This window comes from Osmia lignaria, chromosome 8 (genome assembly GCF_051020975.1).
Source record: "Osmia lignaria lignaria isolate PbOS001 chromosome 8, iyOsmLign1, whole genome shotgun sequence".
NCBI lineage: Eukaryota > Metazoa > Arthropoda > Insecta > Hymenoptera > Megachilidae > Osmia > Osmia lignaria.
In genome coordinates, this window is record NC_135039.1 from 13485342 (window position 1) to 13510579 (window position 25238).

General features: G+C 39.6%; 1 protein-coding gene and 1 non-coding gene across 4 annotated transcripts in view; one reads left to right on the top strand and one right to left on the bottom strand.

Moving 5' to 3' along the window:
• Positions 1-3504: 3504 nt before the first annotated feature.
• TRNAD-GUC (transfer RNA aspartic acid (anticodon GUC)) lies at positions 3505-3576 on the bottom strand. The gene has a single exon. It is a non-coding gene; the product is annotated as a tRNA-Asp (tRNA).
• Positions 3577-3873: 297 nt separating this feature from the next.
• Positions 3874-25238, top strand: part of heph (polypyrimidine tract-binding protein 1 heph) — a 250812-nt gene continuing 229447 nt past the window's right edge. For 2 of the 3 annotated variants that reach the window (XM_076689592.1, XM_034329314.2), the window contains exon 1: positions 3874-4608. Coding sequence is in view for 1 of the 3 variants with exons in the window: in XM_034329312.2 (XP_034185203.1) it covers positions 4601-4608; positions 24452-24476 (33 nt within the window). In the remaining 2 variants the exon portion in view is untranslated. Of the gene's footprint in view, positions 4609-24451; positions 24477-25238 lie in introns of all 3 variants that reach the window. The other variant, XM_034329312.2, reaches the window with a different exon arrangement.

Sequence of the window (25238 nt, forward strand, 5' to 3'; positions counted from 1 at the left end):
ACACAACCGAAAAGTCCACAACGAGATATGAAAAAAATGAAAAGTGATATCCCTGTTAACAGGAGACCATGGTAGGTCTGGAGCCTTCGGTCCGGAAACAGGTTGGCATTTGACTTCCTTTAAAACTGCTGTCACCTCGTCCTTCACTTTCAATACCAGCTTCGCGCATCTGACAAGTTTTAGTCAGAAGATATGAACCTGCAATCATATACTTCAACTAAGTCACTGTGATCAACTAAAGTGTATAATTTTGATCACTTCATAGTTATACAAAATATGGACCTTTAATTAATGAATTTTATTTTAATCAAAGTGCTGGCTATTGGAAATCCAGAGTTTCATCCATAATAATTTATCAAGATGATTTTTTAAGGATATTAAATAATATATAATTTATTACAATTAAAAGGAAGCACGAAGTATACGGATAATTAAAGTGGAGTCTGTGTAGGGCACTGAAGGAAACGAAGGGGTCGTTGGAAGGCTTGGCGAAGAGTGCATACCGTGTCATCATTGTAATAACTGCAATTAGATTCGCTCCATTGAGTTCTAAATGCGGAGACTCGATCACCAGGAACGCAGAGGGATAGAAGAGTGACGAAGGATCCTTGGAAGGAGGAGACGCGATCTTCCTGCGATTTCATCCTGCTATCCTGACCGCTGTCGCCGTCTTTCTTATTAATATGCTAATTTTACATGAGCACAGCATGAAATTATGAAGCAGCAACTGCTCGTTCCTCTGCATTTCCCCGAAACAGTTTGTCCGAGGGTTTTCAACGTTGTCCAGGGTGTTTCAGGCTTACAGGCACGTGTAATACGAAACACCTTCGACCAGGGTAGCATGGAAGTATACAGAGTCGACTCATCCCTTGTAAATCTTGTTTTCTTCGAGGCAAGGCTTCTCTTCTCTTTCAGCAGTCCATTCGTTCGTTTAGCTTTGCACGTTGAAGTTGTTTGGGTTTAAGGTTCCATCGATTTCTATGGTGATATTAGCTATCAATGTTTGAAAATCAGCTGTATTTACTTATTTTTTGGATTCTAAGATTCTAAGAGGCCTGAAGCTCCAGGGCTCCATGGCATGCCACAGAATAAGCTTGGGAGCAACGAAGGCACGCATAGTGTCCTACTCTACTAGGTAGAGCCCCGAAGTTTATCGATAGGCCATAAAACCTAAGCCTTTGGCGTATTAATTAAATGGTCTGCATTAATTAAAAAAGAAAAAGTTCGACTTCTAGACATAAGTCAGAAATTTGATAAAGGGTAACAGTTTAGATACTGCAACCGACGCTTCAGACTCGTCATGATCATTTTTCTGAGAGGAAAAATCGGGTTTGTTGCTGAGGATGATTCCAGGAGGAACAGGACCGCATCAGCAGGTGGATCTCTCCTGTCCACTTGACGATCCGCCCTTCAATTCCCGGAGGAATGAAAGATTTTCTGCTTCAGTGGCTTCGAAAGAAACAGAAACGACCGATCGATCAGGAATACACGAAAAGGCGGAGCCGGCGAGACTTGACGTTTCTTAAAAATGATTTGGTGTATTTCTATGGTCTTCGTGGTCATGAACGAGCAACCAGCCCTGTAAAGTTCCCTCGTTGTTGGTTCGTGACTGGCCATATCATCGGCAGCCATTTGATACCAAACTGAGACTACTGGACACCAGGAGATCATGTGCAGAGGCCCTTTGTAAAGCACATGTTTTCGAAGCTGTGACATATTAATTTTGTATAAAGTTTTGTTACAGTTTGTCGCGATAATTATTCATTCATTTCTTTCCAAAGTGAAGGAGGACCTTATTAACCATCAATTAATGTGGCAAGTTTGAACACATATAATTAAAACTAGTCATTTAATTATTTTTTCAAGTGACAAATATTCCAATGTCCATTTATCAATAATATATTTTGGAGTTATTAAAATATCAAGGTTATTAAATAAATATTTCCATAATAGTCATATGAAACTCATCACAATGTATTATACATTAAGCTACTGTATACTAAGAAATTAGAATAAAATTAGGTACAAAATATACACATTGCAATTATAAACTCCTAGTACAACCAAAAGGCACATAAATATAGACAACCGTATATACAGTGACATAGAGACCGGATGTTCTGCGAAAGGGCATCTAAATACCCACGAACTTGGAAACATTCGGCCTCACATGAGCAGGCGGACATGAAGCGAAGAGTATACCCGGCACGATTTTATGATACGAGGAACAGGAAACAAGTATGCGCTCGTTATGTTAATCGACCTGATGGTTAGTAGAGCTTAGAATTGCATCGAACGATTTGAATATCCACTGGGAGAGACGGTGTTCGAGGAGAACTTTGAACATCGTACACCGAGGACAGAAAATGGATAAACAACCTTATGGGGATGTTAGAACACGAGAGAAGGTTGATGCCTAGGTGTTTTCTGGGCAACATATTGATTGCGTAGCTTGCTAGTAACAGTATCTAGCGATACTATTATATGGGGAATGCTTCATTTGTTTTTGCCCTCCAATTTTTTTCATCCAATTAGCTAAGCTAGTTACTGGCCTTAGTTAATTTACTGAACTAAATTACATGGTCCGTTCCTTGTGCCTATGTCCCAAGGAAACACAATGCACCATAATTTCCACCAGCCCTGCACGCGTATCGTGCTCGGTTGCGGGCCACCAGGCCTGGCACCATACAGCCCTTTAGAAATCCAAGACTTTATGACACTTGAGACGGCTATTCAAACTGTTGACGAAATTTTCGAAGGACGATTGTATTGTTAGATTCTAAATTACTAAAGTATCTATCCTATATATAAATAAAATACTAAGGTGTAGTTAATTAATAATTATATACCGAAAGTGCTCTCGGCTGTGAATCTTGGAATTTTTCAAATATGGATGGGTGTACCGTATTTTGTTTTTTACTGTTGATGGCGCATGATATTTCATTTTGTGAAACCGAAATTTACATTGCAGGGTAGGAATCTGTATTATTACGGGTTTGAATTCCTACCACATCGACATAATTCTGCCATATCAACGATATTCTGCCATACCTACAAAATTCTGCCATATCTACGAAATTCTGCCATACCATGTAAGCTATATACACTTTATGCATGTGCATATATATAAATATAAACATGCATACACTCGACTCAGGTATCTAGCCTGTCAAGCGAGATAGGACTATCTAGGCAAGACTAGATGAGAATCGGTATACCCTAGGACCTAGGTAGTATGGCAGTTGGCAGATTAAATGGCATGTTTTACTTCGAAGAATTATTAGAAAGGAACTGGCGACAATGAACCCCTTGACCGCACCATAAAGACACACAAAGTCGTCTCGGCCCGGGTAGGTCCCCGCTGGCACGTAACAATACGGACCTCTTTATGGTGCAGTGAAGGGGTCCATTGTCGCCAATGTTCCTTTGTATCCCCTAGCGAGAGGATCACCCTGTATAATTAACAGTGTAATAAACAAAAAGAAAGGAAACAAAATTATATTACTCCCCGACGGGGAGTCGAACCCCGGTCTCCCGCGTGACAGGCGGGGATACTAACCGCTATACTATCGAGGAGGAGTTGTCGTTGTTATTATTGTTATCACTATTTATAGTATTTATTACGCATTTTTCTCTATATTAGGTTGATGAGATACCAACAACTATACTATCGAAATGGGAGATGGTTATCTACAGTTATCATGTATACAGAGAACAGTTATCATCGCTGGGTAACGCCTGCGATACTATTCCTAATCGCTCGACGGTTGAAAACTACGAAATCCTAAATCAACTACTCAATGATGCCATAAGATGGCAGCACGGTGCTCGATTGGACGTATCAAAGTGTACGTCTATCTCATGAAATGCCACGGCCCAAAAGTGGCAGCGCGTGTCTCCTGTCGCTCGTGACGACGATTCGGCGTGTGTGACTCTTGTGTACATTATTATCTTTAACATTCTCCTTTCATTTTCAATTGCTCATTCTTCGTACGTGTGACGAGTGTTTGTTTCGGTGTGCTGGTCCGAATGAGACCGCATGTGAGACCGCATGAAAGCCCTTAATTCGCATCATTTCGAACGTTTACGTCGATCGAGGCGGTGACGACTGCGTTTGCCAGCAGCATTCGGGTGCGGTAACAGTGATTCGGTATTGTTGTTCGACAAGGACAGGAAAACTGTGGTGTCGGGGGACAGGTGAATCGGCCTAGCCGAACCAGACGTGTAGAGAGAGACAGACACTGCGGACCAGACGTTAGGAGAAAAGTTTGCCCGACACGCGACACAGACACGCAACGTGTACGTATACAAGCGTGAAAAGAGACAGGCGTACGTTAACAAACATCGGCATAAGTGTACGCGAAAAACAAGCCGTAGTTTCTCGTTGAGCCGGGTGGAACGGTGATTTTTTTTTTTTCGCCGCCATATTTGTGCCGCCGTCACATGCAACCTGTTGTTTTCGGTGCGTCCTCGTGTCGTCGCTGAGATCGCTGCCGGATACGTTCCGGCTACGTGTGCGTAAAACGTCAAACGCGGGAGTTCACTTAACCTAAAACATCGGCCCTGGGAGAGACCGTCAACGTGGGGATCTACCATCAGGATGAACGGGTGAGCTTTTCTTAGGAAATTATCGACGAGAGTGTCGCGGCGTGGGCGCGTGTACATTCGTGGAAGAAAGGGAAAGGATATAGGGTGTAGCTGAGTGGGTGAGCGAGAGAGAAAGAGAGAAAGAATCGATCTGTGCGTCATAAAGAGAGAGGTAAACGATATTGCGGACCATCAGAGTGGGAGAAAGAGAAAGAGAGATTGAGTGTGCATTCCGTAGGGTAGAGCGAGAGGAGTACACGCGACCAACCCGAGCAGGCGCTCTTTCAAATACTGCTTTTCCTTTTCTTTTATTTTTTCTCTGCGTATGGTACATACTGTATTCTTTTCTGTGCGCTTTCGTTTGCCCTCGCATACGTGTATGCATTTACGTACACGTGCCCAACTAGACGTTACTTATGGCTTTTCTGCTTCTGCGTGCCGGTGGCCACGTGATGCCGCCTCAAACTGGTGCTGCGTCGCGTGGCCTGTGCTCCCTCTCTTTACTCTCACTCTCACTATGATGCTCTCCAACGATGATCATTATTTTGTCATCGGGCTCGTTGGCTTCGCTTTTCTTCTGGGTCTGGTACGAATTTGCTGGTTTTGGCTGTCGAGTAGATTCTTATCATTAAATCTTTGTACAAACTTGTGTTCTAAAATAATTGTACGGAAGAGGTTCCTTTTTATGAGAGTGGTAATATGTTTATATCTTTATAATAGTGCCTTATCTAATATTATTTATTATTGTGACAACTACTAATTAATACACGATGGTCATACAACTTTCAGTTTCAAAGTTACGTGACTTTATAAAGGGTTAAGCGTTTCAAAGGGTTGCTCGAATGACGGGAAATTAAAATATTCAAGAGCAGTCGAATTTCATGAGGGTTAACTTTCCGGTCGGTATTTCGACGCACGCGGTAACTACCCCGACAGTTTCACTCTGAACAGGTGTGTTTTATCAACCCACGGTCACGTGAGAACTGCGAATTCGATAACGCGTGTGTGCCACCTATCGTTGGTGGATAATTCTTTCCAACTTCGTCATAATCGAATGCATGAAAGATAGAAAATTAATTTTATTCCAAGCGTATAGATAATGGCGCTATTTAAACAGCCCCGGGGTTCTATTATTACAACACATGCCAGATATACTTGCGGCTTATCATCACGGATTATATTCGCATATTTCACATACCTTAAGGTGCATAAACATCTTGCAACGTGCTAACGAGAGCCGCTGCGTTCCACGTTCCCAATTTTCATTTCATAATTGCACGAAGCCAAGTCGTTCATAACTCTCTATCCGAAGACGTCTATATTTGCCGTGGCAGAGACGTTCCTTGGACGAAATTAGATTTCGCCACTTCATCGGTTCCGCGAGATATGCAATAAGGCGAACGTGTCCAGCTCGTGGATTCGCGCCAGGAAAAGATTTATCGGCGAACCGTGTGCCGCTACTTAATAAGACGCTCCTAGCTTCTGATAGCTACCTACCGGTAGCTGTGCTTCCAATAGATCTCCCTATGACACGTCGCCTATTCGAATCCTAGCCGTGAGCAACGATAATGGGACAATTAGGTGACATCGTTCTAACCGCTTGTAACACGGACCTCGAGATCCCTGTGCCCTGTATTTGGGTAGCTGAATCTTGTTACCGATTCATCACACCCTTGGGTAGTTTCCATGCATTTCGCGGAATTCCATTAGCCAGGGAAAAACAAGAAACGAATTGAAACCATCGCTCATAATTTGTACCCTGATCAAGTAGGGGAAGATGGGGCAAGATGGGTACCCCTTTTAAATATACGTATTATACGTATTAAATATGTTATCGCCATTGCTGATCGTAAACAACAGCTCAACCAAGTGTGATGTTTCACCGACTTTCTTATTATTTTCGTACATCTTTTAAGGAGTGATATTGGCATTAAAATATAACAGGAGTTCTATGCACTTATATATTTCTGACGCAGAATTTAACAGACTACAGGATAAGAATGTCGTTTTATATTTTTGTCAACCAAGTGTGATGTTTCACCGACTTTCTTATTATTTTCGTACATCCTTTAAGGAGTGATATTGGCATTAAAATATAACAGGAGTTCTATGCACTTATATATTTCTGACGCAGAATATAACAGACTACAGGATAAGAATGTCATTTTATATTTTTATTAACAATGTTTAAGTGATACGTTGAAAAAAGAAGCAAGAAAAAAACATCAAATATGGCTATCAAAAAGATAAAAAAACGGGTGAAAATAATATCAGAAGAAGACGACGACAGTGAAAAAGAAAATATTCCATGTTTGGACTGCAGTGGATTATATTTAGATTCTGTGGAAGGTTGGATAAGTTGCCAAAGATGTGGCAAATGGGCCCATTGCTTGTGTGCTTACGTAGATGACGACGACGATGAAGCCGTACATGTGTGCTTCTGTTGTCAAACCGACAAATGATTGACTACAGACAATTTTGTTAATTAGTTAATAGGTACCCCATCTTGCCCACAAGGGTACCCCGTTTTGCCCCACCCGTGGGGTTAATAAACCTTAACTACCCCGTCTTGCCCCAGCTTCCCCTACTGTCGTTTCCAAACATTTATAAATAAATCGGTAAACGGAAAGGTCTTCGATAGACAGCGATAGTCTTTGTCAGTTATAAAAGAGAGGTACACGGAATATCCGAAAAGTTCGACGAAGGCAACAGGCTCGATTTATCGAGCGACAAGCCTGCAATTTCCAACTGGAACGATGTGCCAACTATCCGCGACAATGGTTCCGTTATCGGTGCTCGAAGACACGGAATCGCGTGAGGAGAATCGGATCGCGCGAATCTAGTCATTTCCGAGGATCGTCCCTTTGATCGGTAGCTAGCAGAGCCCTGATCGATGTCACGGCTATTGAAATGCAATATCGAGCACGAAGATAGGCCTGGCTCCTCGCTCTGCCGTTTGCATTCACCCGCCTCGCATTTATCAACGGAACCGGCATCATTACCTAACACGTATTCAACCAAGTCAGACGCTCGCAGCTTCAATAACTGGCAACGATGAATGCGATCCTGCGAACGCGAAAAACGAGTCGGCCAATAAACTGATTTTCATTCAGACCCCGATCCTTTCAGACGATCGCTGGCCTGTGCGCAGCTGTATGCAATTAACATACGTCAAGATACATGCAGTCAGATTTTTAAAATAAACGTGGATTCTATTGTAGGACTGTGAGGCAAAATTGTAAAAAAAAACAGACTGGATTTTTCTGGTTTTTATTATGTAGGAGAGAAAAAGGCGTTTCGCCTCAGGATCGTCTGTCAAACTCGTCAGTGGGGCTAACAACAGACCATCCCTGCCCTAGACACCTATCGTACCGCTATTCGGAACTTATATATATCCGAACGGCATGCCGGGCGAGCGCTTGCGAGAGACTTCGTTTAATCTCGCCGCCATCTAGCGCTTCCCGGCCCGAACTCAAGACGTCCGGGAAGACGAAACTCTCCCCTCCACTAAACGCCTACAATTACGATAGGGAAACTTAGGTCTAAATAGGCCTCCAGGATTTGTAATAATATTTCTATAGAACGGATGACATCGTAAGGTGGCAAATGGATATGCATTCCTCCTTGATACTTAATACTTTAAAAGCATTCATCGCTATTCATTCATTACTTCCCATAGAATAATTTCCACATCGAACCATTTCAATCGCATCCTCATCGTCCATTTCGCTAGGAAACGACCACTTAAAACGATCGATCCTTTCATGCTAACCGTTCAGACCGTTTCTCCAAATGAAAGAATCGTTCATAGCCCATCGTCATCATCGATCGTACCAAATAAAAAAAAAAAAAAAAAAAAAGAAAAAGTCAACCATGACAACAACCACGCGGAAAGGGGGAAAAACCGAGGAGAAAAAGGATTGATGCAACACGATTGACACGAGTCAGTGCACGTCGGGACAGAGCATCGTATTCATCGATATAAATGCCGAACGGACGATGGTGATGGGGACATTCGAGGCTGCATCGAAAAGTTCAATCGACGGATGCGCAACGATGCATCGGTAATGCACCCATCCGGGGCTTCGGGGCCAATTTTGTCGACGGGGGAAAAGGGAGAGAAATAGAAGGGCGAGAGGGAGAGACAGATGACGAAGAGGCGTAGGGAAGCACCGATGTCCCTCCAGTAGCAATTACCGGGCATTCATGGCATGGAAACGTCGTCTGTCTCCTTTTCACGGCATTGTCAACGGCTGGCCATTTCTGTCCGCTCAGAAACACACTGGGCTTCGTGTGTAATCAAAAATCAAGTGTCCAGGTTGACCCGAAACGTCGAAGGGGCTGAAAGAAATGGCCAACGTGAAATATTGCTTTTGATGGGAACCGTGCCACCAGTAGGAATAAACGGTGTGTTTGTTTACGTAACAGAGGGGGCAAACATTTTTTTATTTTCGTAGAGGGATTGATGATGAGAAACAAGGGAAGATTGTTAAGAGTTGTTCCCTTTTTTTTCGGGGATGATATCATTTCTCTTCGGTGCTTTTATAGGGATTATCTTTGGTGTTGGGTGATTATGACCAATGACAGGGATAAAAGTTTATTCAGTTACACGTAGCGAGGGCTTTTTATTTTGTTATGAGATACATTGTATAAACAATAATAATGAAGCTTTGTGGGTTTATAAAATGATAAAAAAAAACAAAACGTTAGGAGATCTATTGGGAACTTCTTAAAAGTATTATCGTTTGGGGGAGAACACTTTCTCTGGGGGAGGTAGAAAAAAAATCTCTGTAAATCGTTGTTAACTGTCGGGTACTTCTGATCTTGGTCGGCACGGTAGTCGGGGCAAAATTGAAAAACGTTCCGAGGCCGCAAAAATGATCGCGCTTCGATTTCATTGCCGTCGGTGGCCAAACAAAGCGTTGCTCCCATCGCGATCCGACGATCGAGTCGTTTTATAAAACGCCATCGAACAGTTACCCGACAATTTTCCAATCTCGCATTTCCAGCCCCGCTGAAAACGCGTTCCAGATGCCGTTCGTAACATCGAACACAGCTAGAATCATCGAGATGATTCGATTACAAAGCGCCGACGAAAGCTTTCATAGGGTAAAAATCGATGCCCAATCGTTCAACCATTGGGCCGTTTGTAGCGAAATCGGTGAAGTTAAAATGAAAAAAATGAAAATACGAAATACAAAATTAAATTAAAATGGCCAGGCTGTCCGGGAGCTAAACTATGTGGGACCGAATTATCGAAAGGCCACTGTAGTTAAAAACCGAAGTTAATCGAATAGTATTAATTTCCATCATTAATTCAATGGTCGAATTGCTGGAAAATGACGACAAAGTATCGAATCCCCGCCACCCTCGCCCCTCGTACGTTCATTTCCATGAAGGACCCCGAAATGGACTCCCAACGCAGAGACCTCCCATAGCGTTTCCCATCACGAGCGTTTCCCAGTCAAATCCAGCGCAGTTCAGGCGCGTGCTTCATTTATGTGCCGTGGATGTGTTCGTATAAATGTCGCTTGCACGTGGGCCGCTCGCATACAGAGGGATTTCGACTAGATTCCAGCCTGCCCGACTGAACGTACGTTCGGCAAACATCAAGAATGACGGGCGAAATTATAATCGCTTGGGCTTGTGGCTGCATACGAATGTCGGCTCGATTATCGCGATCGATGTGTTTCGTTGGGCTATGGAGAGGAATGAATATGTAGATTAAGGATGAAAAGATTGATTATTCTCAAAAGAATGTGGATATCATTGATGGAACAGGATCATGCGAGTCTATTGGGCTGGTTCATATCAAAATGTAGAGAGCCTGACATTTGATGACATAAAGGTGTAATAAAATACCATTCGTGTTATATTAATTTAAAGCTTAAAATATCAGGAAGATATGCAGAAATTTTTTATGGATGCCTCTGGGTTTTCATAGTGTACAGACATTTTAAGGCACCCTTTAGTCACAAAGTTCCATGCAAGGTTTAACGATCACGTTTTGATGCTAACAGTTTGTGGCACAGTGCCATGGTGGGCCATGAAAAGACGCTATAAATTTCTGAACATCGACATCGAGTAATAATTCAAGCAACGCGTACCAATTTCAGCTGGGGATACTGTTTTGACTGTTACTATGATTGCAATTCGTATGCGTAGGGTTTAATGCTAGTTACCCAAACCATTAATATCTATGTATATCGTTAAGAAAATGGTAAATCAAAGAAACATACGCAAAATTGCTTTTTTACATGTTAAAATCCACTATCGTGGTTAAGTGTTTCATGGTAAACGAATATTTCACAGGGTAATTCAAATTTTCTCGTCACACGAGAACTGTAATTTGAATTTAAACATCTCTGGTGAAAAAAGAAAGCTTATCGTCGTGTTAGGGATTGTTAGAGCCAGCAGACCGTTTCGTTATGCGAGAACGTTTTTCCACAGTTATATGGACGCGACGATTTGAATCTTTTATGGGGTGCACGCGAACGCCAGATCAAACTTCACGCATCGTTAGGGTGATTGTATAGAATTTCACGTGGAATGTGTACAGCCCGCATGCGGCAGCGGCCCATATCGTTTCGTTATCGATGATTCCGCTCTAACGTATGCGTAATTTTACTCTTATCGGCTTTTTACGTGGCCTGTGACTAAAACATTCAGGGTATGTTGCCGTCACGACATGTTCTCCTGTATCCACTTCTGAACTTAACACGTTCTCAATTAAATCTAGTGGAATAAAAGTGGAAGAGAAGGGCATAGGGCATATGGCATATGGTATATGGCATATGGCATAGGGCGTAGGACCAGAGGGAGGACCTCCTCCTGTAGGAGGACAAGGCGTACACTATTTAAACACAAAAATACTTAACACCCTATGCTATAAGGCCCACTTTCTTACCGATTTAACTAAAATACCTCTAAGGATCGAATACCAATACCGTAGGTACTTGAAGGTCCTCGGCTGACTGGACAACTCCGCGTCTCGGCAAATGGCCGACACAGTGGTTACGGAATTTTATTAACGACCGCAACGTGCCGGTGGTCCGTGTTTGATGGCTAGCTGGCATCGATTCCGGTGCACGCTAATTAAAACTGACACACGGTGTCCCATGACGCGTATCCATAGTCGCGACGCATCGTGTTCCGTCTAGATGGGTCCGTTGTCAGTCAGACTTCCTCTTCATTCACCCATCAAGATTTCACGCGTTCCAGTAATTTCGAGTTCCTTCTGGGTAACCAAATTGGTATTCGATTGGTTTCACATTATTTTCTTTGTTATATCTTTTTCTAGATTAGTAGGAACGAAATAATTATTAGTTCCATTTTATCGAATAAAGGCGACTGAAATCACAGTTAGGGAGCAATATGTCCTTCTCAACATATAAAACACCTTTATATCCACTTGAGGTCGCGTCCCCCAAAAGTCGTTGGTTCTCCAGCTAGGAACGTTTTCACCCTCCCATGGGGGGTGGGTGAAAGGAATACCTCGATTCGATGGCGTCGATATCTCGATCCTAAAGGCACACAAAGGGCCACTCGAAGGCGACGCGCAAATGACAAATCGTCCGCAAATAATAAATCTGTCGATCGGTCGGCCCGCACATGCTGTAGCCTGATTCTTCGAGCCGAGAATGGCTGAATTTCAGCGACCGGCGGGGGAAGAGGGGAGTTAGAAGGGAGGTCGAGGGTCGTGTTTGCACGAAATACGGGCTGGCAGGTATTGAATTTTTCTGACATTTTCCTCGTTTTTGGAAGCCGAACAGCCGAGGGCGAATTTCTTGCCAATGGGCTTGATCCTGCTATTTATTTCCCTATGCTTTCTACTGCCTGTCTTCTTCTTTTCTTTACGCGTTCGTTAATGTCCTGCTGGATATTACTTTTAATATACGTTATATACCCAAATCTTATCTTTACGAAGCTCGTATCTCTGGAGGGTTAGTGTTTGAAAAATTTCTGGCTACGCGAAACCGATAACGATCTGAATTTCAAGTTATTCAATTATTCCACGCATCTGGTGCGTGATAATCAATTACCAACCGTTCGGCCGCGTGAAATTCGCCGTTAACTTGGAAAATCACAAACAAACCAGTCTCGAGAACAGAGTTTGTTCAGGCGTTTCGAAATTCGATCAGATGCACATTGATTCGAGCTGGCTGGGCGGAATCGATCTCATTAATTTCCATCGACTACGACGACGACGAAATCGAGGGCTCTCGTGTCGAAGAAAAGAAGCCGAGCAACACACTGATATAGACGCCCTCAGACGGGGAAGTTGAATTCTATGGGTGCATTCCTATTAGTCGGTCTGATGAGAAATCAGGGAGAAGGAAATCAAAATCGAGCTGGGAAGACGTTGCATCGAACCGATTTGCGTCGTGACGACCCACGAAATCTCAACATTTCCTGATTATCCTGATCGTGTCTCCTATTTACTATTACTATCTTATCGAAATTGGAACTGGACCAATTGGATGAAACATTTCGTCCTTTTAGGTACAGTCGCTATCAAATCAGGCTTTCCTAGGAAAAATGGTCCTCTTGGCTCCCCTGTAGGGGATACCTTCATATCTTAAGAACATAGGTAGGTCGCTCAGACGTTACTGGTGCTTCCTTAGTACAACATGCACCTCATATGTAATATTAATATTTTGAAAATTCTTGCTTTGCTGAACATTAAAGCATTCTGAAAAAGCAAGATTAAGGAAAAAAGGAAGATTCTGAATAAAGTCGTGGGAGAGTGCAGGATGCCAGGGGGCATAGCGATTAGCATTTTAATCGTTTACCCAGCTAGTGACGAGCTCGTTCGTCGGTCCAGTGGTTGCCTCCCTCATTGGTCGTCGTCTAAACACGTGCGAGCCTGTTGAATGTCTTCCAGCCGCGATGACAAAGTCGATATTAGCCTGTCTCGAACGATCCTGGAGATCCTCGTTTGCATATACTCGGTAACGGGGCTTCGTTTTTAATTCTGTTCCCTGTAGGAGGCGTGCAGCGTGTAATTACCTTGTTTTACGGCGCGTTACACCGGATGAGTTGGCGACTCTTCTATATTCGAGCGGAAACTGTGACGTGGTTAATATACCGGAAGCTATGTGAACCTGGCATGTAACTTTTAAACGATTCAACTACAAACGAAAAGGAAATCACTACAAACAACTACAAACGATTCTGAACCAGTTGGAAGAGACGGGTTTCAAAAATATTAAAAATTTACGAAGTTGGCTGAGACGGATAAACAATTGCTTATAACTTTTAAACTATTCAACTACAAACGAATCGGAAATCACTACAAACAACTAAAAACGATTCTGAATCAAATGGAAAAGACGGATTTTTAAAATCTTAAAAATTGACGAAGTGGTCTTTTAGGCGGATAAACAATTGCTTATAACTTTTAAACTATTCAACTACAAACGAATCGGAAATCACTATAAATAACTACAAACGATTCCCTATCACATGGAAAAAACCAATTTGAGATATCTCAATGTCAGGTGCGGGTCAATTTTTCAATTTTGTTTATTTATTAATTGATCCAACTACAAACGAAATATTACCATTTTCCTTTAAAAAAAGTTAATTTTTTAAAAATCGGGTGCCAGGTTCACATAGCCAATACCGGAAGGGGAATTCAAAATTTCCACGTCACGATTAATTAAAAACATTTCTCTTAACCATCACAGTTATTTAATTTTTTTTTTTTTAATTTATAAGAAGCTGTGATGGCAGACATAATAATTATTAATTTCTTGATAAACACATAAAGAATAAAATATTCACGAAGAGATTGTTTTCTGCGACATGAATTCCATTATTCCAATTTTATCGTAAAATGTTCGAATAAACACGTTTATACCCATTGGTTACTTTCGACCCTGAGTATTCCAGTTCCAACCCCTTTTTTTTCTGCTCCAACATGCGCGTATTTTATTTTATTGTACCAGTGATAATATATTTTAATGTATTCTGTATTTAGTACGCGTATGAAAATAAAGTCCAACGCTTCGATTGTTTCCCGCATAAAAACTTGTTAATCGTTGAAATTCAAAAGTCTCGTTATGCTCGTTCCTGTGATTCCCATGTTGCTTTTTTCGCACGTTCAATATTTTATTAAATTTATTCAGAAAAAAGGGAAAAATATTTCTTGACAAATTAGCACTTGTGCTATATTTGAAAAAAAAAAAAAAAAAAAAAAACAGAGCTTTTTCAAAATGCAAACATCAATAATGGAAATATCTACAATGAAAAATACCGGCGCAGAAAGAAACGTGAAAATTCGAGCGTTAAAAGTTCGCGTGGGTGGCTCGATTTGTCCAGGTCATTAGCGTACAAATTCGATGACAGTGCGGTACACCACAGGGACATCAGGCTGACATGCCGTTTGATCTTCGCACGCAAATGTTTACGGAGCCATTAGGACCACGGATTGTCTCCGAATTTAGGCGACAGCCGTGTACGGGTATCCGTTACGCAAACAAAACCGCCCGCGGTCGATACGCAGCTCATAATTTGATCAGTCGAAAATCGTCGGATAACAATTATCGATCGGGCCGAGTGATTTGCGGACGAATGGGGTACGGCCTGTTTTAGTCGCGGTTTGAAAATTAGGTTAATTAACGATCATGGATAATGATCGAGCTCTTGCCGGTGGAAATTTAATATTAAAATTCTTCAATTTTAATCATTCACGGTGGAAGTGGTCGATTAATTGGATTATTAGATCTGGATTCAATTTTTAAGGAATCCTTTCATTTTTACCTTGAAAATATTACCGAAAATACTGAAAACTGACAGATTATCTTTCTGTTTATCCCCTTTCTCGCTAAAAAAAAATTTTTCAGTGAAAGGAGATAATTCGAGAGGAAAGGTCAGAAAGGAGTCAGATACAAGTAGCGAAGATAAAGGGTTAGTAATTCGAAGGGTCGTGTACGGACGTTCATGCGGTAATACCGTAATCCCGTAATCCTTTGCGCGATTCCTGTGGCCGACTAGGACCCGGAAATTCTCCTCTTTCGCGGGACAAACAGAATTAAAACCAACCTGGCCGCTCGACGCTTGCGTTAAACGCGATTAAATATCAAAGCCTGTCGTCTCTGCAGTCGACCAACCCCTAACCTACATGCACCATCCACCCCCCTCGCGCTCCATTATGCGGGGGTTAATTAGGACCAGCTGGGAGGGGCGAACGGTAGCCACGGACGATCTATTGTCAGTGGAAAAACCTAGCTGGCCCGTCGCTTTTATCGCGGATACCTTGACAAAAGTATACCAGTCCTTGCTTCGGGTCGAATTAAACGAAATTTTTCTGACGAATATTGCGCGTACCTTTTCCTCGGTGATAATTAAGGTGCCCTTTGTAGATAACTACTGGCTTAAGTATCGACAACAAAGTGGATTTTTTACTTTATCCTGGAGGAGCTTTCTACCAAGGTCGGACGTTTAAAAAGGGTGTACTTTCATTTGGAAAAGAGAAATTTTTCTTTCGAATTCAATTAGCAAATTTTGAAAAATTCTTTAGCCACGTTAAGGAATGATTAAGCAATTCTTAACGAGGAAAAAACTGATTTGTTTTTTTTTTCCAAACAAGTAGTAAACGCAAAGGAAAAATGTAAGATTCTTTTGTAATCAGGTTTGCTCTGCCTCGAGGCTCTTCTTTGACCTGACATTTTTCATTTCAGCGAATTGTAATGAAACGTTTCGTTGAATGTGAATTTTGCAAGATGTAAAAAGAATGAGTATACTGAATATTAAAAAAGAACGGATTGAATCCTTACAATATTGGGCAGAGTGGGTAGAGTGGGGAGAGTTGGGGCTCTCTTCATGGTCCGCCATCCGAGGAATAAAATAATTAACTGTTTGTAAACAAAACTGATAGTACTCTTCCACTTAAAAGGGCTTGGTACGAAGAGGGCCAAAATGTGAATTTTATTGAATCAACATATTTATTATTATTGACAATATTCTTTTGCTGTGTAAAAGATTTACGTACTTCGTGCGTTCAGAAATTTTATACCCCACGAAATGAAATTCGCGGCAAAGGGTATTTTTAATTATCTCATCCCGTGGAAATATTTAATATGAAAAGAAGAAAGCGTTTTTTCGTTGGTAAACGAAAGTGGTTAAATTGCATTTAGAAAAGTATCTCCTTTTTAATCATGGAAACGCAATTAAGATTTACAGCAAAATTTATATTCCAATTTATCAAATAAATCAATTTTAAATAAATTTTTTCTGCGATACTAAACAAGTCAAAGGTAAACCCATAACATACTGAAACTTTTCCCGAAATCCGTTAATATTTTCAGAATCATACGCGAACGGTTTACTAACAGGAAAATCTAGGAAACTTTATGGTGAACTCGACAAAAGTCCGAAATAGGATTTTCGTTGAACAGAACTAAAAATTTCACCACGATTTATCGAGGCTTATGGTACACGTTTCTAGTGCCCCCTTTTTTTTCTGAAAAAAAAAAAAAAAAAAAAAATGGTTCAACAACTTCCAATCGTTCGAACGATCATTACTCGTTATTTCTTCTTTAATCCAAAGTCCATTGGATTACAAAATCCCGATTTGTGATGGCATACCATTCGGTTATTTGTAAGAGTTCGTGGCTTAACTTATTATTCTCCTCGCTCGAACTTCATCTCCGTATCTTATCGGGTCATGGTGACCATAAACAAACTACGATATTTCAACGGTATTTGAATTTAAACAGAAATTTGATCGATGAAAATTCTGTTTAAGAAAATAAAAATCTCGGAAGCTGGAAAATAGAAAAATCAGCACGTGTCGTGTTCTTTCCGACGTCTAAAGGATTTATCCTAGCGAATACTCGCCGTTCTTTGTGCATGTCACTGAAATTCGGTATACCTGCGTGAACGTAATGTCAACCATGATTCTTCTTCCTTTCTGTCGTCCTCTTTTCCTTTGTACTTTTACCAAATCGTTGAGAATAAGCTGACAGATCGACTGGAAAGGCTTTTCCACTGTGATGGGATTCGCATCACCTTGGAATCTCGTATCCTACCGAATACACTACCTAATAAAAGAACACATACTTCATATTTAAATAAAGTAATTCTCAAAATTTCAACTGTTTTTCGTTTCAATTTAAAATGAAGCGGAATGCTTTGAAAATGAAAGCTGTTTCAAAAGTGGGGCTCGTTTGAAAAAAAAGATCTGACCGGACTTCGTACACAGAAGCATTGTTGTCGAAACGTTTTTCACATTGACGACAAAATGAAACAGTTCTAATTGAAAAGTACATTTGGTTTTACATCCACGAAAACAGAACAAGGGTGTAATTGAAATACTGTTGAATTGTGGGTTCCACTATTTTTCCAAAAAATTTTCAAATTTCATGAAAATTGTGTATTTTGCTTGGTTAATTTTCGCTAATTAATGGCTAATTTTATATAAAGATATGCATTTGTATAGACTTCGTTATTTTTTTTTCATAATGGTTAAACAGATTTAAGGATCCTCGTTATGTGAACTATGACAGTAAGAAAAGCCCTCCCTGTCCCGCAATTAATCTTGGCAAGTTTTCGAAATTAACCCCGCCACCTAGGCACTGGATAATCCTCCATTTACTCGCTCGTTCGGTTCCTTTCATCCCCCCCCTGGATACCACTGTAATACTTTTTAATAATGAAAATCCCGTTTGTAGGCTGCCAGTCTGCAAGACACAGCGGGAGAAAGTTTTTAATGAGCGAAGATTTAGCCGATATGCGAGCAAGGAACATCATTTGAATTGCGAGTTCTTTGGAAAAGAAAATTTAATATCCGATTTCTGCCGAAATAGTAATCCACGCAGATTTCTATATCGAAATCGATAAAACAATTTTCTGGTACGTTTTGCCCCTAGGGCATTCTAGAGTGCCCTCAGAACTCTAGTTGTCCCTTTCTGGTTCATCTTCAAAGTAAATGTTGGATTTTCAACATTTTGATCATCCTGTATATTCTGTATTGTTTTCAATGTTTTATGTATTTTTTTAAGAGAACAAAGAGGAGTTATCGTTGTTTTTGTTCTCCTGTTTCACTAACTTTTCACGAGCAGAAACGATGCGGAAGCCAAATGCAACCATTTCGGCCTGACCGAAAATATAAAACCAGGGGTACGGGGGGTGGTTTCGTTTATTATTTCATGGGGCGATGGCTTGCGGTAAAGATGTTCGACATATAACGATGATTTTGTTGCATACGGTTTTTTTCCCCTGGTGAAATTGATGTTTCATGGAAATTCGTGGGAGAGGGAGAAATAAAAAAGGAAAAAAATCACGCGAAACGTTATTCAAACTACGTGTTCCCGCAATACAATGTGTAAAAACATTTGGTCTATGCCAATATTTCATTTGTTGTTTAAATTACATTTTATGAACCTTTATTTTAAATCATTATTTATTTTTTGATTGAAATGTCAGTATTATTTCATATTGCAACTTATTGCAGAACATATAAAATTTAATTATTTTTTGAAAATGGTTAATTATCAATTAATTATAGTTTCATATTTTAATTACATTTTTAACGTTTTCGTATTAATTTCGCCAAAAGAACAAAAGAGAAATATATTCTTCTGGAATATTTTTAGTTCAAATCTACCAAAAAGGGAGTACACCTTTCTGTGACAGTATTTTCCATTTTATTTCACTTTGAAACGGTTACAACGTTAATCAGAGTCACGACCTTGTTAGTTCCACTGTATCTTCAGAGGAATTCTTCTGACGTCAATGTTTCACAAACGAACGGGAGCCACGTGTGTAGTGAACACGATGCAAAATCGGAAATTCAAAGTAAGTTACCTTCGTTCGAAGCTGCGTTTGACACATCTATACTGATTCGTAGCCGTATGCGTCCTCTACTTTCGTCAGAACATGTCTTTCTATCGTAACTGTCCCCCCTACCATCTTCCTCCTATTCTTCTATTCTTTTGTATCAATCTGAAAGTCGATATCCTGTACCCTTCTGCTTGTTCTTTGAATTCGTTCGTCACGATGCTATCAATTTTCGTTTTTTTTCTTTTTCATTTTGCAAAACTTGCTTTTGCTAAAGCCTTTGTGCTGAGTAACAAATTCAATTACTTGAGAATTTGTTGGATCGCAATTATTCTCTCAACAATTGTGTATATATATTGAAATTATAAAATTTTGTTGCAAAATTATTTGAATTTTAAATGGTACAGTGTTGAGCAAAGTAGACTTTCTTAGGGAAAATAGCGACGCATAGGACTGCGACCCCCACCACTTGCGTAGAAACGTTCACGCGGGAGAATTTGAATTTCTTATTCGCACTTTCAGGTTACTAATTAAAAATTATGTTATTTTGATTCTAAATCACCTTTAATATTACTATTGTCAAAATGAAGGTTTGGAGAATTTTTGCTTGGCCTGCAACGCGAATTTCCCCAGGGAAATTCCCTATATGGGGACTAAGCTGTTAACAAATTCATCAAAATTCAACCGAAATAAAAAAAAAAAACAATTTCTCTTCTGTTGCAAACAATTCTCTCTCGTGATCAACAGTTGCCAAATTCAAGAAAATTGAACATACACAATTAAAATCGAGCCAAAACGCAATGGGGGGAAAAAACAAATCCCTGTCAAAATTTCTCTTCCAAACAATTCACCCTCGTCATCAACCTCGAAATCGTTTGAACTCTCGCGTTTATCGTGCGGTCGGGTCGGGCAACGAAAAGCAAAACGTAACGCACGAAACAACAGAGTGAAAAAAAGAGGGGATGAAAAAAAAAAAAAAAATCAGGGGAAAATAAGTTCGTTCCAATCAACGCGTATCGGTCGTGTGGTCGAACGAAATGGCAACCGTTGGAACGGCCGATTCAATTAAACGAAAGCGAGGTGCAAAAACAGGGTTTCGTTCTTGGCTTACTCGGCGTTTCATCAGCGTGGAAAGCGGAAATATTCCGCAGGAAGCGCGAGGGGGCGGCGGGAGGGGCGGGGGAGGAAAGGGAAAAAAGAAAATCCCCGGGCTAGTGCAACAACGTTTGTTGTTTGACGGACGTTTGTTTCAACCGGTCTGAGAAGGATTCTTCTCGTTATTGGCCTGCCATTTGTTTCTGGCTGCTTTTGATACCTAGCCCCGACGATGATGTTTTTTGCGGTTAAAGAGCAGCTCGTTGATCTCCTCTTTCAACCTCGGGCGAAATGTTTAAACGTTTTTCAAAGCGACCCTGTTTCAACGGTGAAACTTAATAATGATATAACCGTCTGTTTCTGATTCGAGACTTCACTGTGAAGCTGGATATTTTTTTTTTATGCTAAAGAAGAGCTTTGGTAGGGTGCAAAATTCTCAGATGCTTCTACGTTTCTGTTTTCTGATTGTTTATTCGAGGAAGAGAATTATTAATCCCCAAAGTCTAAGGAACAATGGGCCACTCGTAGAGAATACACAGCTTCTCCATGAATCATCTTAAGCTAGAATGCAGCCAAAGCATCCGGCTGTCGGAAGAGAGCTATCTGCTCGGGCAATTAGACAGCCTCGTGCTTACCATTCGATTAGTCCCTAATTACATTTACCTGTAGCTGCTGCATCATCCCCCTTCAACTTGGAACTCTAACTAGACATACTCGGACATGCGTGATCGTCGATGTGCATCATGTGAACGTCATACACGAATGTATATCGAGTGGGGCAATTCCAGTGTTACAGGCAGGTATGAGTGCCTTTGTGATACACTAGGAGGTTCTTAGAGATGAGTTTGCCATACCTAAAAACCATACTTAAAATTTTTTAAATCTAACATTTGAGTAGGGTAACGTGTATAATTATTGACCCTTTTCCTAAAAAAGGAAGGAATACAGCATAATGCGTTTCTTTGTCCTCGGATGGCGGACCATGGAGAGAGGCCCGGGACGGCGGACCATGGAGAGAGCCCCGAGACTTTTTCAGGAATATGGTCAATCATTATATAGAGATCCATTTCATTAAATTTCAGTTGAAATTTAAGAAGTTCCAAAATTTAGAGGGATGATAATAAAGTAAATCGTCAGCTGTGTCAGTGGTTAGTTATTTGAGGAAGAAAAACTTTGACGTGAAAATGCGAGCGATATTGCACGGCAAACGAACAGTTTAAAAATTAATTTGTAGCTTTACATAGTTTTCAGCTTGTTTCGCCCGCTTCATAAGGCGTCCGTCAGATACTGAAGGATTCCTGCGACTCAGATGAAACGATATTGGACGAAACTTTTTTCAATAAAAGCATTTCCCTTTTATCTGATTAATCTCCACAAAATTCCGCAGTAACTTCAATTGAATTCATATTTAAAAATTGCACGGGTACAAAACTCCGGCAAAATTACATTTCAACCCCCTCTGTATGGATTGAAATTGAACCTGCATCGTGTTTCGCAATAAATCTTTAACCTGGATTTTCTCAAAGAAACGAAATATTAAATAATCGAAAATTTTGGCAAACAAAAGAATTTTCACTTCTGTTTAGTCGAAGTTGTTATTGAAAGTGTTTTTCGTTATCTGGGGCAGCGTTCCGGGAAAAGGGGTCGTTTCTCGTCGAACGTTATTGATTGCACGCAGAATTACGCGGGGATTATTTGTAACGTTATACAGCGACCGATCGAGCGTTACTAATTGCCGGTACAAACAAATGTACAGCACCGTTTGAAGGTACGCAATGGACGTTTTGCCCCTGTCCGACAACGTTTCAGCAAATAGAAGTTTATGACAGCTTTAGAACTGTTTATGACTTGAATGAAACGTCATAAAATATTGTGTTAAGTTGTTTTAAGTACATTTGCCATCAAAACTGGCTTCCCTGGGGAAAATGCTGATGCTGATTTCTTTTTTTTTTTTAATATCTATTGTTCTCTGATCACACTGTGTTTTAGAAGAGAAGTTTTTAATTTGTTAATAAAATGAAATAAAGAGCAAGTCTCGTCAAGAATACGTATCGTCGAGAAGGAATTCTAATTAGTCAGCACACCCACGTATTATCAACCCTTTGCGAACGGCTGCCTGTTGCCCTACGATAACGCCACCCCCTCGCGAGGCGACCACAAGGCGCTTAGGGTGCCTCGAAGGGTGCCTCACAACGACGTTTAAACCGCTCGAATTTACTCGCATAGGTGGTGCCAGCGATGCAAAAATTCTCGAACGATTGCAAAAACCGTCTCTGGAAGCTGAGATTAAACAGATTAGGGCGGGATCGATGTTGACCCTTTGCGAATATATCAGGGCCCCTTGCATACTTGCAGCAGTGTTCAGAAAATATTAGTGCCATTATTTATTAAATATAATTAGTAATTAAATTTTATGGGTGAACAAAAATTAAAGAAATTGCTTTTGAAGGAGTGATATGAATTATGGAAACGAATTTTGATTTCTTTAATGAATAATCTCTGATTCTGTGATAACATATATGTTGTAAAAAATTATTGAAAGGGACGAGAAATGAAAGAAAATCAATTAACTGTGTTCCAATAATCTTTTGAATAACGAAAATGAATTTTGATTTTACTTAAATGAAAATGTATGATTTGATAATAAATATTTATGTTACGGAAATTTATTAAAAAGAGTGAGCTTAATGATGGATATTGGAAATGAAAGAAATGAATGAACTGCTTTTCAAGCAATGTTTTGAATTATAGAAATTAATTTTGATTTAATTTCAATGAAAATCTGATTCTTCGCTAGCACATACTATCAAAAGTTTATAAAAAAAGAAAAGAAAGTTTAAAGATACAGATTTGAAATGAAAGAAAATAAATAAATTTTTAGAAATACATTAATGTTAACAAAATAAAATCCACGTTTCCCTAAACGTTTCTTGTTTTATTTGTTTAACATTATATGTGACTAATTATTAACATTTAAATTTCATTCTAAATTTTTAACAAAACATCCTTCGCTATGCATGTTTGTTATTGCTTAATTGAAAACGGGCTATCTGTAAAATTTTTTCGAATTTGTTACTAATAATTTTTTCTATTCAATCTTCTAAAACGCTTTGCTTGAGGATTTTCCAAAATACAAAAATATGAAGTAATGGAATCTTATCCTGTTGCAGGTAATCTAAGAGTTTGAGAAGAATTGAATTCCGTTTTTTTTATGAAATTTTGGAAACTTTTTATTTTTCCTTTTTTTTTTTTAAGACTTTTGCGATCCAGTGCTGAAGATAACGGATACCATATATTTATTTTTCAGACGTTTAAGCATTATTTTAGTTTCAAATTAATAAATATAATTGTACAGTATTGAGTACTGTACATATCAATATGTGAAATTTATAAAACCAATTTTTGTTAATTTATTATTAATAAAAATCATCAGGTAATTTCATCTTATCAAAACTGTTCTGTGTAAAAATGTAGAAAACAAATTAACACAGTCAATTAAAGCACAATTAGTGGAATGAAATTGAGAGCTTTTTAATTTTTACACGAATTACTACATTTCAAAATTTTATTTATAAATATAAAATTTCAACCTTCTATAATTCAAAACTTGCCATTTATAAAAATGAAAACAGTACACGAATTATAAGATGAATAAAAAGATCCATAAATGAAAAATAAACTTGTTTACCTTAAAAATTTGTTCACTCTTTATTTCAGCCGTTCCCATAAAATAAAATAAAATAAAATAAAAATAGTCATGGCGCAGCAGAACATTCCTAACATTCAGATTTCCAAAACGCAGCTGTCTCTCTTTTCACCCTCTGTCGCTTGCTTTCTTATCTTCTATCTCACTCTTTCTCTATCTGTCTCCAATATTATGTTCGTAGTCGTAGTGATACACCAATGATCCTTTTCTTAACCCCATATCTATCGTATTTATGTGTACGTTTTTTCTAACTCTTCTCTTTTCTGTTTTACTTTACAGAGATACTCTGCACAGCGGGCAAAAGGTACGAGCCTCCCTACATTTTACAATATCTTTTTTTTTTGTTTCTCTTTTTCTTCCGTTTGTTGTCTGTCTCTCTTTCTCTGTTGCTCACTTTCTCTGTCTGTCTTCGTCTCTCTTCCAACCCCCTTTGTGCCTATCGCGTTTCATCTTTCGCCATTGAAATAAATTCGGTGAAGCAAAAAATGTGTAATGTTACCGAAAATTTTAGGGATGTTTCTTCAGGGTAAACTGTGAGAAAACATGAAGAATTTTAAATTATTCTCTTTAATATTCAATAATTAATACATTAAAACATGCACCAAAAATCATTTTCTCATCTACTTTGCTTAATTACAGTCCGACAAGAATGCTTTTTAATTTTCGTATTTTAATCTTTAAATGAAAATACTCGTAGGATTTAATTCAATTGAATTCGTGAATAATATCTGTCCCATCCCCAATTGACCCCCTCCCCCCATACTGCACCCGAAAAATGTCCCCTCGGTCTTCAGTCTTCTCTGATTCACGTAAGTAGATATACATTTTAATTTCTTTAAGTTATCACCATGCATCAGTATTTTCTGAACGATGTGACTGAATTTAATATAATGTCGCTATAGCAAATCAGATTGACTGATGGCGGGGAACAGGCTAGCTAATAATGGCGGGAAAGAACCTAAACGATGCTTTGGTAATTTTGGTCAGAAAATTCGACGAGTCGATCGCGTTCGCAGCTTCCAATGGATTTCCCGTGTTCGTTCGTACGTATCGCTAGGAAAGCCAC